Source organism: Ctenopharyngodon idella, chromosome 13 (assembly GCF_019924925.1).
Source record: "Ctenopharyngodon idella isolate HZGC_01 chromosome 13, HZGC01, whole genome shotgun sequence".
NCBI classification, from domain to species: Eukaryota; Metazoa; Chordata; class Actinopteri; order Cypriniformes; family Xenocyprididae; genus Ctenopharyngodon; species Ctenopharyngodon idella.
In genome coordinates this window covers 20,860,576-20,874,549 of record NC_067232.1, presented here as the reverse complement: position 1 = coordinate 20,874,549, position 13,974 = coordinate 20,860,576, and the positions used below count along the sequence as shown (strand labels likewise).

Genomic DNA, 13,974 nt, shown 5'->3' with positions numbered 1-13,974 from the left:
TCATAGTATATGTAATTCTCTTTTTATTTATTTATTTTTTTAAATATGCTTGGTCTTTTACAGTGCAAATAGAATCAAATCAAAAGGGGACTGTGCATTTTTTTGTAATAATTAAAAAAAATAAAGTAACTTTGCAACTACATGTCAACTAACTCTCATTAGAGTATTAACAGACTGTAGTAGACTGTTAGTAGAGTGTTATGTAAGGATTAGGTGTTAGAGTTCAAGTAATAAGTTGACATGTAGTTACAAACTTACTTATAGTCAGTAGAATGTCTGTTGGGGACAATCAAAATAAAATGTTAGCAGATAATAAGTAGACAGTCTAATACTCTAAAGAGAGTTAGTTGACATGTAGTTGCAAAGTTACTTACTAGAATGTCTAAAGTGGACTATCGAAACAGTGTTACCAATAAATTTTATAAATAAAAATATACAAACAAAAAATTGCGTACATATGAAAATATCACTACCTTTCAAATGTTTGGGGTCAGTATGATTTTTAAATTTTTTTGAAATAAAGTCTCTTCTCAGTGCTCAACATTTGTCTGCTTGTTGACAAGAAAAGGTAATTCACAGAAAAAAGAAAAAAAAAAAATATAGTGATGGTAAGTCAGTTATAGCCTAATTGTCCATAATGTTTCAGTTTGCTGCTATATATTTTATTTATTCGTTTTTACACAATGTATATTTATTTTGTTTGTGTTCTGACCTCTGAAAAACTTAAGTTTTCATTTAAAGTTAAGGCTACTTGTCCATTGGTCTTATTATGTTTGCTGTGATGTTTCTATTTTAGGTGTTTCAGTTTGCTGTATATTTATTTATTTGTTTGCTTATAATTTATATTTATGTCCTACATTTTAAAAAAGATTTTTGTGCAATTTATGTCCTACATTTTACATTTTTTTTTTATGATTTTTTTTTTTAAAGTATGGTTGTTATTTATGTTATTTATATTATATTATATTATATTACATTGTATTATTTTTATTTATATAATAGTTTGTTTGCGTTCTGATCTCAGAAAAGGTCACGCAATAACCTTTATGCATGACCGATGGATGGATGGATGGATGGATGGATGGATGGATGGATGGATGGATGGATGGATGGATGGATGGATGGATGGATGGATGGATGGATGGATGGATGGATGGATGGATGGATGGATGGATGGATGGATGGATGGATGGATGGATGGATGGATGGATGGATGGATGGATGGATGCCCATACAAAATCCCTTTGGACCTCAATAATTCCTCACCATAGTCAAATTCCCCATCTGCAGGAGCTTTGGGTAGATATATGACTGTCATGATGGGAGAGAACACCAAATCCAGTTCTTCCCTTACCCGAGCACATCTTCATCCCAACGTTTATCTACAGATATGTCCGTCTCTCTCTCCACGCACATTTGCTCACGGACAATTCAAGTTTCATGCCCAGAAAGCGTCTTTAGTGTCAAAACTACAACATTTTACTGTCTCTATCTACAATTCTCTCTTAAGCTTCTAGTTTATATGTTGATGCTGTTTTATCACTTGAATTTCCTTTTGGGGTTCAAATTTTCCATGTCTATCAATTCTATCAAATAATATCTATTATGTCAGAAGCGTAGCATGGTGGTTAGCGAAAATGCTGAATCAATGAGCTGTGGAGCATTGTTTGCTGGTTGTATTAACAAAAGTTTTTTCTATTATTAAACATTGTTTTTAATCGTTTAAAAGGGGAATAATTCAGGTATCAGCATCTTTCAGAAAATGGCATATTCGATAATTTAAAGCTAATTTATAACAAATCATTTAAAATGGATTTAAATATATATATATTTCCCTCAAATATTTATACTCTTGTAGATGCTGCGTATGTAATGTAACACAACGTAATTGATTGCTGTACAGAGCATGTGATTGGAGTATTCACACACCTGAAGCAATGTTCCATGTATGTGGTTTTGTTGGATTCCTGGTCCAGGTTCTTCAGGCAGCTCCTCCAGTAGAGTTTGGATAGTGGAGGGAACTTGGGTCACCAGAACAAAAGGAACCAGGGCTCTCGCTGCCATTTCACGTGTGCGGTACACTGCTGAGCGACCACACCTACAAGAAAACCACAATACAAGGGACAACAGATTCATAATTATATTTCAACTGCTTCATGAACGTTTCAACTAGTAACTGCATGGCATGGTAAGAAATAGATTTTGAGGGGGTTCTGGTGAAGGAGTGAGAAGTATTTTAGGAATTAAACTTTCTCATATTGCTGCTTCTTGAGAGTCACCATCCTAGATTATAACAGTGTACACTCATTCTTTCAACTTCATGAGGAGCTTCCTGGGATGCTTTTAAATAGCATTGAAAGAGTTCACATGTACTGTACAATCTGTATACAGTAAAAACAGTATTGTGAGAAATATTTCAATTTAAAAAACTCATTTCTTTTTTTAATATATTTTGTAATGTAATTTATTTTTGTGATGGAAAAGCTAAAATTTCATCAGCCATTACTTCAGTCTTCAGAAATCATTCTAATATGCTTTTTTGGTGTTCAAGAAACTTTTTATTATTATTAACATTGAAAACAGTTTTTGTGTTGTTTAATATTTTCGTGGAAACCATTATTTTCCAGGATTCTTTGATAAATAGAAAGTTAAAAATTAATGCATAATTGCTGAATAAAAGTATTAATTAATTTTTTTTTTTTTTTTTTTTTTTAAATAAAAGAAAATCTGACTGACCAAAAATGTTTGAACTGTACTGAAAGTTTTTGTTTTGCAAATAAATTGATACATAGGCAAAATGTATAGCTGTTTACTAAACTAACATCAAACATTTAAATTTCTTTATATCAGAAGGATTTTAAAATCAGAAATACAAATTCATTCAAGTGTGTCCAAACTTTTAGGCCCGTTTAGTTTCACAGACAGGGCTTAGATTAAGCCAGGATTAGGCCTTTTTTTTTTTAGTTAAATGGTACAATGTTTCTCACTGGATATCCCAGCACTGTGTAATTAGTTCAATTAGGACATTTAAATAGTTTTTATAAATGTACCTTAGAAAAAACATTACTGGTGTGTATCTTGAGAAAAACAATGTCACTGACATGTCAGTGCAAGTTGTTTTCAGTTAAAACAGCTCAATAATGCATTTTAGTCTGCTTAAGCCTTGTCTGTGAAACCGGGGGTTAATGGTACTACAGTATATTTGTATGTAAAAATGTAATTTAATAGATTCCTGGAAGGTTTACTGAACTCTTTTGGACTGGTAGTAAAGTGGGGGGTTGGAGACTTGGTGAATTCATTTTCAGAGCAGCCCCTTGACGACTAAGATGACTGCTTTACAAGCACTAAATCTAAAAAGCCTCTCCAAAGTTCTGGAAACTCCCCCAAGAAGCTCCAGAGACAAGAAATAGAAAATATCCATCCATCAAAAAGAAGGGGGCAGGAAAAAGACAAAAAGAACAACGATGTAGATAAATGAATGGATGTCTGTAGATAAATGAATGGATGTTCAACAGATGAACAGATAGAAACAACAAATAAACTAAAGCTAGACTTGGAGAGCTGTGATTGGGATCTGCTGACAGCAGATTGAAGCGAGCATGGAGGTATGAGTTCGTGTTTTGCATTCTCTCCCAGACCTAACCGCAGTTAGAGAACAGAGCTCACTGCCATTACTGACCTCAAACCATAAATAACATATGGATTCTGAAAGGGACATGTTAATCTGTACAATAACAACTTCTGGGGAGGCTAATGAAACCCATGTCATAACAAATGAAACATTAAGTTGCATATAACTACTGTTCCCAGGAAAGAGACGAGGTAAAACACTTGACTATGCGATATTGTGCACTTGTGTAACCTGCTTATACACATGGGTGTCACATTGACAACATTCATACTGCCTTGAATAGTCAAGCACCTCTTTGATTCTTGAAACAGTTGTGAAGAGCACCTGTAACCATAGTGCCAATGGGCCTGTCCCAATACCAACAGTTGCTGTCTTTGCATTTGACCACTACATGACGTATGTCCTGTATTTCCGTTCTTTTGGTCCAAGTGTTTAAGTGGGCGTGAAGACCGCAAGTGTGTGTGGAACTTTTGATTACCTGACGTAAAAATGCAACAACGTAATTTTTAAATTTTAAACCTAATTTTTAATAGGAAAAATTAAAATATTCTACTATTAAATGTACCATTGTTCTTCTATATCGTTGTTGTTGTATCATACTGAACTGACCGACAGCTTCAGTGATTTTAAAAATGCTATTTACTTTCTTTTCTGTGTAATTCAGTTATAATTTGAAGATAAGGTTTTGTTTTTCATGAGACTCTGTGACATATATTTCCTCTGCCACCATCTTCTAGTTATAGTGGTCTTTTTAAATAAAAGTGTTTCCTACAAATTTTAAATAAAAGTGTTTGCTACAAAATGTTAGTTTTCCTACATCTTTAAATTTACAGTTTAACAAATCACATTAAAAATAAAATTAAAACTGGATAATATTTAGAGCTTTGAAATGCTGACTCAGGACATTGTCTGTTTTTGCTCTATTTTGCCAAAGAAAATAATTCCAAACAAATCCACAGCAGAGCCACTGCTCATATCTGAGCAACATAGTAATGTTTAGTTACTGAATGAATCTGCATTTTTAACAAATCTGTCGAGTGAATGACTCAACGACGTTTTTAATGAATCATTTGAATGATTCAACTCATTAAGGCAATGATTTGCTGCCACGCACTGGTGTTTTTAGTTTCAAAATTAAAAGTATCATTTCATTTTTCCATCATTTCATATTTCTATATTCTGTATTTCTTCTGCAGAAAACAAAAGATGATAATTTGAAAAATGTTGGAAACCAACTACTATAGGTGCCAATTAATTTCCATAGTATGGGGGGAAAATGAGGGAGTGAAAATTATAGAATTTTCATTTTTGAGTGAACTATGCCTTAAGTAACTTCTTAAACTCTTGCTAACATGACATAATTTTCACTTTTGAATGAACTATGCCTTAAAAAACTAAGTAAACTCTGGCTAACACAAGTGGGTGTAGGTCATTCATCACATTCATTTTAGGCCGTGACCATGCACAAAGAGCCACAAATGGGCATGACCCACGGAGATGTCTTGCCTAATGAAGCTAACCAGTGCACTTAACAGGTTACATACACATGGCACATGATAATACAGGAAGAGACAGTAGGGCACGTCACAAGTAACTGTCTGATGATCAGCTCTACTGACCACTGTTATGTGTACTGTACACTACACTCTCTAAACAGGACAGTGAGAAAGCAGGAGACGCCAGCAACAGACAGCCAGACATGTGAATCTTCACCTGCTGGGTTTAAATTGCACCATCATACAGACATCCACATTAACCCCCATGACATACATGTTGCCTTCAGCAGTCACAGCAGGACAACAATCCACAGACACGGCTTGTCACATGACGGAAGCACAGACTCATTTGTGGCTGCAAATATACGATACACACAAAACAAAACAAAACCAGCCTAACCTGTTGTGTTCACCTTTTCTTTTACAAATGAAAGTAATATTTCACCAAAAAAATCATTAACTCAACCTGATGTCATTCCAAACCTGAATAATGTACATTTTTTATTGGAAGCAAATACACCATTGAAGTATCAAAACAAACAAACAAACATACAAAAAAAAAAACAAAAAAAAAAAACTGTACTGCACAACATACTGAGCAAACCCATACAATCTCAAAATAAGTCATGTACATGTGTACTGAAACTAATTTATGCAGTATATCAATACGTACAATTTAGAGTTGGATTTCGCTGACAATGTGATTAAAGAAGGGAAATAATAATAATAAAGCCCGGTTTCACAGACAGGGTTTAGATTAAGCCAGGATTAGGCCTTAGTTCAATTAGGACATTTAAGTAGCTTTTATAAACATGCCTTGGGGAAAAACAAAAAAACAAAAAAAAAAAAAAAAAAAAACTTTACTGGTGTGAATCTTGAGAAAAAACAATGGTACTGACATATTTTAAGACATATCAGTGCTTTCAGTTAAAACAGCTCAAAAATCTATTTAAGCCTGAGACTACGCTTAAGCCTTGTCTGTGAAACCGGGGGGTGAATGTATTGTGTTGATACTAGTTAAATCCTTATACTGAATGCATTAAATAATATTCTTAGTTTTCCTTCCTATGATGGGGCAGCCCAGAGAGAAAATACAAGAGTTTAACATCCAGATACAGTTTATTATTGTTACTATTACCAAAAAAATAAAAGATTATATGCATAATGCGGGACTTTTAATTATAAACAAGTCCAAAATACACCAGGACTCTTATTTTGAAATGTCTTTGCTTTACTACTTCCAGCTACTCATTCAGATGAGCCAGATAAAACAACTATTTACAACATATTACAATATAAAAACCATAAAGCAAACATTATCATATTTCATAAACAGTGGATCATAAGCAATCGCTTGGCAAAAATGCACAGTATTTATTGATTGCACACTGCTCTGAAACAGCGAATCTTTATGATGCTCAACAGCACTGCATTTGGATGTTGAATGTGCAGCACTAACATTTATTTAAATCATTGCCTTTTGAAGGTTAATAATCTCATAACGCCATATCGCGATTATTGCTTTTCCATCCCCAAATTTAAGACCTCTTAACATTTAAGATAATTTAGAATTTTAATGGCCTTAAATTTGATCAAACTGAATTTAAGACTTTTTAAGGACCCGTGGGGACCCTGTGGCCAGTGGATTATCAACATGGTCATACAGGTTTGTTTAAATATTCCTTTAATTTAAATAAAGAACTGAAATAAACATACTGAAATACATAGAGCATAAGCATCTCAGACACATATTTCGATCTAACGACCGCCTCTGTACTGTTCCCCCTTTCTGGCCTCATATGTTAACTATCAGTGCTAATTTGTCCCATTAAAAGTCTTTGGAGAGGAAATGACAGTTTGGAAGGGTGTAATTTTAGAAACATAGCAGTCTGAGGCAAGTCATCTCCAGGGGGCTTTCTCAGTCTCGACCCGCCATTTCGGCTCAAAGGCCATCTGGCTCTTATTAGGCATGGTGGTACAGTTTCCCCGAGTATGACTCGGCAGTCTGCAAGCACCAAACAAACCTAATCTTAGTCTGGCTTGAAAACAACAGGCCGAGACCGTGTTGGACAGCACCTGGCAAGAGCGCCATAACACAACTTGTTTATTCAAGTTCGTCTGGCTCTTGAGGCGCACTGGAGAAATGAAATGAGAAAGAGTACATGCAGTTCCATCACACGCTCCAGAAAGCACATCAGTGTATAAACACAGTTGCTTTTTTCTGAGATGCAAGTTGCTCCACCTAAAACAAGTTTTAAAGTCCACATGAATTAAAAATCTTTTCTTTAAAGTTGCAATGTAACGGGAGTAGTGACAGATCTTCCTTCTTGTGACGCACATCTTAATGAAACAGATTATTGAAAGAGAAAAATGTATGAAGGGGAATTGTTTTATCTATCAGTTGTTGATTGGATTAAGGAACATCTGAATGTCAGCTTGAGTTGATTGTAAGAAAGAACTGGACTAAATGTTGAGAGAAACTAAAGCAATTAAATATTGTTTTCGGTGATTAAAACTGAAATAAAATAAAATATAAATATATGAAAAATCAAAATCTGAAAACTAGAAATGTTTCCTTGGCAATTAACTTAAATGATTAGTTCACTTCTGAATGAATATTTCCTGATAATGTACTCACCCCCATGTCATCCAAGATGTTCATGTCTTTCTTTCTTCAGTCGAAAAGAAATTGAGATTTTTGAAGAAAACATTCCAGGATTCTTCTCCATATAGTGGACTTCAGTGGGGTTTACCGGGTGGAAGGTCCAAATTGCAGTTTCAATGCAGCTTCAAAGGAATAAGTGTCTTTGTCTAGCGAAATGATCGGTCATTTTTTAAAAATAAATAAATAAATAAATAAAAATGTATATACTTTTTAACCACAAATGCTTGTCTTGCACTGCTCTGCGATGTGCCACGCATTACGTTGAAAGGTCAGGTGTGACGTAGGCGGAAGTACCGCAGTAGGGTGAAAAACTTCATCTAGTTTTCTCCTCTAACTTCAAAATCATCCGATATCATTGTTTTGCCTTTTTATTGTAAAGGGCGTTTGGCTTAGTCTCTGCACGTTGGCTTTGTAGACACTGGATCGGTACTTCCGCCTACGTCTATGACCTCTGTAATGTGATTATGTCATGCGTGCGGATCACAGAGCTAGTGCAAGATGAGCATTTGTGGTTAAAAAGTAAATAAATGTTTTTTTTTAGAAAATGACTGATCGTTTCACTAGATAAGACCCTTATTCCTCATCTGGGATCACGTAGAGCCCTTTGAAGCTGCATTGAAACTGCAATTTGGACCTTCCACCCAGAGAACCCTACTGAAGTCCACTATACGGAGAAGTATCCTGGAATGTTTTCCTCAAAAACCTTAATTTCTTTTAGACTGAAGAAAGAAAGACATGAACATCTTGGATGACATGGGGGGGGGGGGGGTAAATTATCAGGAAATTTTCATTCAGAAGTGAACTAATCCTTTTAAAAAAACACAAGTTTAAGCTGGAGTACTAAAAATGAAATAAAAATAAATTTAAGCTAATTAAAAATAATAAAAACAACAATAAAAAAAACTAATAAAAGTGACAAAAGCACAAACAATTACTAAAATTAAAATTAAACTCAAACTAACGAAAGACAACTCAAAAATAGTAATAAATACTAGTATTTAAATAATACTAAAATAACACTGCTTTTCAGATGCCGTCACCTAGACCACACAAGTGGCAAAAATAATGTCAGCAAACAGCCAAATAGTCATTTAGACATTGTTTTAGGCTACTGTACAGCCTTAAAAATTTAAAATCTTTAAATCTTTAAAATCTTGCCAATGGCTTATAGTCATAGTCAATGCAATAAAATATATGACAATAATTAAAAATAATATAATTAAATATTATTAATATAAAAAAATAATTTGAAAAAGGAGGCATGAAAAAGACATCTTTATTGAGTAGATAACATAGACACTTGTTTCTGTTTTTGTACCTAAGTGGACAAATTGCCTTTGCGAGCATCATCTAAACAAGGAACTAAAAGTAGCAGCAGAGTACCAAAGCTAACAGTGGAGATGACACTAGCAGACACATCAACATAGTAGCCTTCAAACAAATATAAGCTACATGTTAGAGATAAAGATAGACCACATCCAAAAGAATGCTTCTAGGAACCCAATGCTAATGTACTAGATAAACGCATGCTTGCACTGGAAACACACTGTGCTTCTTTGACTGACAGAAATGCTAAGCTGTTAGCTAAATTCACTGACCTCGTGTCTTGTACCTGGCACAAAACATCCGAATTATCGGTCTGCTGGAGCTCCTCCTGTGAGAAGATAAGTCATCTCTGCCTGAGACTGACCAACAGTGGCTGGTTGCATAAGTATTGCAAGTTAGTCATCTAATTTTTTTTAGTCTTTAAGACTGGTCATAACTAAGTAAGTTCCTTGAATTAAAAAAAAAAAAAAAAAAAAAAAAAAATCATTAGTACATTACACAATTGTGTGGGAAGTGTTGGCTTTATAAACAAGGATTCAGGACAGCCCTTCTTTTTCCAGTGAATCATATGCAAGACAACTATTACGTTATTTGTAGGTAGATTCCACCATAAACTGTAAACACTGTGGCTCTGTGATGCTATAAAAACATTGCTTGGTTTGTTTGAGCATCACAATCAGTTTGACATTGGATCAACCAATGGCATGACCACTGAGTACATACAAAAATTTTCCATTTGCCCACTCTTAACAATTACCTGTTCTCTCCATCCAGTTTTGATCTTGCATTTGGTCATTCAATGGCAGTCTTAATCTATACTAGGATGGGGTTCTCATCTTTTTCAGCCCAATCTACTACCCAACAGCCACATGTACAGCATAAAAAAAAAAAAATAAATAAATAAAAAAATACTTTCAGTAATTTATAACCTAATTAGATCCTTAAATGTAGACCCCACCAAATCCCTCTTGGGAACACAATTTGGAAATTTCCATCTTGGATGACCAGTGGTGTGACAATCTGGATCTGGTGCACTCCTCAACCATATGTGCCAGGCACAATCTACTACAGATCTAAGCAATTTCCAGCCAACCACTTACATATGTTTTGGACATGCCTGTGGCTGACAGACTTTCAGTCAAGGTTATTTGACACACTTAAGCAGGCCCTCAACCCTTGTTCGGCATTTCCCCAAGAGCAGACATGCCAGCTACAGCATGATATTTCCTTTACAGCCATGCAAGCTATAGACACTTTTTTTTTTTTTTTTTTCAAAAATGGATTTATCTTTATGTGTTACACAAAAAAAAAATCTATAAAAATATTTGAAAGGAAGAAAAAAGAAGAATTGGTATATGTGTCAAGATTTTGCAAACTTGGCCTTCAGCCTTTATGCCCCCAGCCACCATCTTGGTTCCCAGAAAGAAGCTCAAAAAAAAAAAAAAAAAGGAAATTTCAAAATTTCATCCTCTCTCAATGCGACTACATTCTGATACATTGCGCCTACTTTTCACAATCCAATCAATTCCTTGTGGATAAAAACCACAGCTGTCAATTTAACACGTTAATTTGATTAATTAGTTAAAATAACACAGTAAAATTATTAATGCATTTAACACACCTGCCTTGCCGCAGACCGATGTAGTTCAGAATCAATCAAATCAATCGGGTAAACCAATGATTCAAATCATAAATCAATGGCGCAATATAATTATTTTTGTTATTTAATGAGCGTGTTAGTAATATGTGCCTATAGGTGGGTGCACAACACGCATACACTCTGCTTATTACACACACAGGGACGCGCAGCAACACACAAACATGCCAAATGTTAAAAATAAAAGGATTACAATGTAAAAGATTATTATTGTGTGCATAAAGATAAAAATGCTTTGGTGGAATCCGGCTTGTCCTGTAGATGGTCTGCTCACGTGCTTTAACCTCGCGCACGAGCAGATCCGTTTCCTCGCTAGAGAAGCGTTCAGTTTTTCCGCTTGCAAATTCCACCATGTAAATAGCGAATCTGCCATGGCGCGAATGCAACTGGCTTTTAAAAGGACTGGGAGATGAGACTGATTGGTTTATTGCACCTTACACCCAAAACACACCCATTACTCATTAAGAGAATAGGGACAACCCTTTTAGACCATGCGCCGGGCACACCGACCATTTTCCCGTCGTTAAACTAGCAAGGACATGCCCTAAGTGCACTTTAGACCATAGCTTAGATCGTTAAAATAGGGCCCAATTTAGACATTTACCGCCACCTACTGGCAGTTTTAATTTCTTATTTAGGGCCCTATTTTAACGATTAGGTTAGGGGAACACTGTCCTAAGAAACTTAAATGTCACTGAAAAGTGCTATAAAATCATCATGACCATTCATGATGTTTGTGTTTATAATTTGAGGATCACTGCAAAAATATCTTGAATATTTGATATATGACCCAGTCCTACTTTAGGTTATAATAATACACCCAATAAAAGCACACTTGAATGGATAAGAGCGCTGGATCACGTCTATTTCGTCATTATCTTCTCACCATCATTATACATTATTCTGTATATGTTCAGCTAAACACTGCACAGTCTTAACTGCATAAATTATACATTTAATATAGATGAATCCTTATTAAAGCTATAAAAGTTATTCAGTCAAGACCAGTGAGTGATTATCTCTGTCTTTTGTTCTTTGATTAACATTAATGACAGAACACTGAACTCACATTACTGTGCCTCGTCTAAAGTCAGCCTGACTGTTAGTTTTCACACTGTTTCTTAAGGTCTGTGGGAGAGGGACGGAGGAAACTACAGGAACGCAAAAAAGAAAAAAAAAAAAAAAAGAAAAAGGAATGTATAATGATTAAAGCAGATTTTTTAGGCTGCTGCTACTTTTAAGATCTGACGCACATGACGAGTATCTGACACGCATCCTATTTTCTCCCAACTCTTTATGTTCATTTAACACTTTTTAACTCATGTAAGATTGTGCTTAAGGGGATACTCAAAACAGGAATTTTGACATAATTGTATGTGTTTTTGTCCGTTCAAGCGCGAAAGAGAACTCAACGTGGCACTATTTATAATAGTTAACAAATAATGCTAAAATAACACTGCTTTACAGTTAATGTCATCTAGGCCAGGAATTTGGCACAAATAATGTTAAGTAGACAAATTTTTCTTTTTTTCAAAATGAATTAATCATTACGCAAAATCAATAAAAATATTTGAAGTCCATATAAATGGATTCTTGGTACAAAATTTCATACTCTCTCTCCACTGCAAACTACCACTCAAGTGCGGCTACATTCTGATATGTAATGCCAACTTTTCACAATTCAATCCATTCCTGATAGATAAAACCAAGTCATGTATTTTTTTCTCATTGAACATCAAATTTCACTTGGAAATATGTCACTTTAGGGAAGCAAAATGGGTTGAAAATACGGTTTATGTTCAATTTAATGTGGTTGCTGGTTTTGGTTTGTTGGTTTCTAGCTAATCCAAGTTAGAAGCTAATCCTAACTAAGCTTCATGGTTCATCTTAATCAGAGCTTGTGCACCTAAGAGTAGGAAAAAAAAAAAAAAAAAAAAACATCTATCATGTTACAAAAAACAGCTTAACCACCTAAATGTGTAATGACCTAGATTTAGCAGCGGGGTTTCCTGTCACCACTTTCGTGGACATTGTGCAAACCCATGTTTACCTAGCATGTGGCAATGTTAACAAATGGATAGTAACAGTGGTAGAACTCTAGTCTGGGAAGGGTGTATTTCAGATGTATTTAAATATAAAAACTTATATAATCTATAATAACATGAAACTAAATTAAATTAACTAAATTAAACTGCATTGTGTACAGACTACAGAGGTTAATGAGGAAGCTATTCTATTTCTGCTGTTCCATACTGTAAGTGCCATCTACTGTCAGAGAGTGAATTTGCCTTTTCATTCAACCCGTTGCTGTTTTTCTGCAAACCAATGTGAAGATCAACCCATGTTTTTACGCAGCATACATGCAGTGTTGTAAATGTTAAACGGTGGATTGAAAATATAATGTGCAGTCTAAAAATTGAAATAATTATCCGACTAGACATCATATCAGACATCATTATTGGGTTTTAATTAAATCTGATTAAACCTGGATCACTTCAGATATGGAAACACAGCTTTATCCATACCAAATGTTCTGTTATCACATCTGTTAAAGTAACGATTTCAGTTCAGATTTTCATCCAAAATCTCGGTTCATTCCAGTTAATTTAGCTTAAGTAGTTTGCTCTGATGATCGGCTCTGTGAGGCCACACATTGATAGAGAAGCATGTCCATTGGCTGCAACCCACAGGAATTATGGCCAATCACAAAAGTTGACATTGCGCAGCCAACCATAGATGAATATCCTGCTGCATATTACTGCACTACATTTTTGTGCATAACTCAGATCACTTTTGTAGGCTATTAGGTGAATAAAAGATAGAAATCACTTTCATTTCTCAAAAAAATCTAACTAGTTTAAAATAGGATGCAGTCCCCCCCTCGAAATTCACTCCCAGGACTCTGTACCCCCAGTTTACAGCCCTTGAGTTCAAGATTCAGCATAATTCAAATGCACCCATGTTTTTTTACATTCTTGGACAACAAAAAACAGCTTGTTGTGCTAAAAAATTCTCAAATTTTCCATAGACTGGAGCTCAACATATCTACCCTGACACAAAGACAATGTTTTCAAGGCTTAGGCGCACAATACAAATTCACAGTGTGAACAGCAAATGTATCATCTCTATGATTTATAACACGCTGACAACACTGTGGGTTTAACGAAAACAACCCTGAAAGGAGAATTCAGCACTGATT

At 34.9% G+C, this 13,974-nt stretch overlaps 1 protein-coding gene across 8 annotated transcripts in view; it reads right to left on the bottom strand.

Annotated features, from left to right (window-relative positions):
* thada (THADA armadillo repeat containing) overlaps positions 1-13,974 on the bottom strand; it is a 109,596-nt gene that overhangs the window by 36,656 nt on the left and 58,966 nt on the right. For 6 of the 8 annotated variants that reach the window (XM_051916611.1, XM_051916612.1, XM_051916613.1 and 3 more), the window contains one exon: positions 1,930-2,098. The exons of the other annotated variants lie outside the window; for them this stretch is intronic. In XM_051916611.1, the coding sequence (XP_051772571.1) occupies positions 1,930-2,098 (169 nt within the window). The remainder of the gene's footprint in view (positions 1-1,929; positions 2,099-13,974) is intronic. 8 annotated transcript variants of the gene reach the window in all.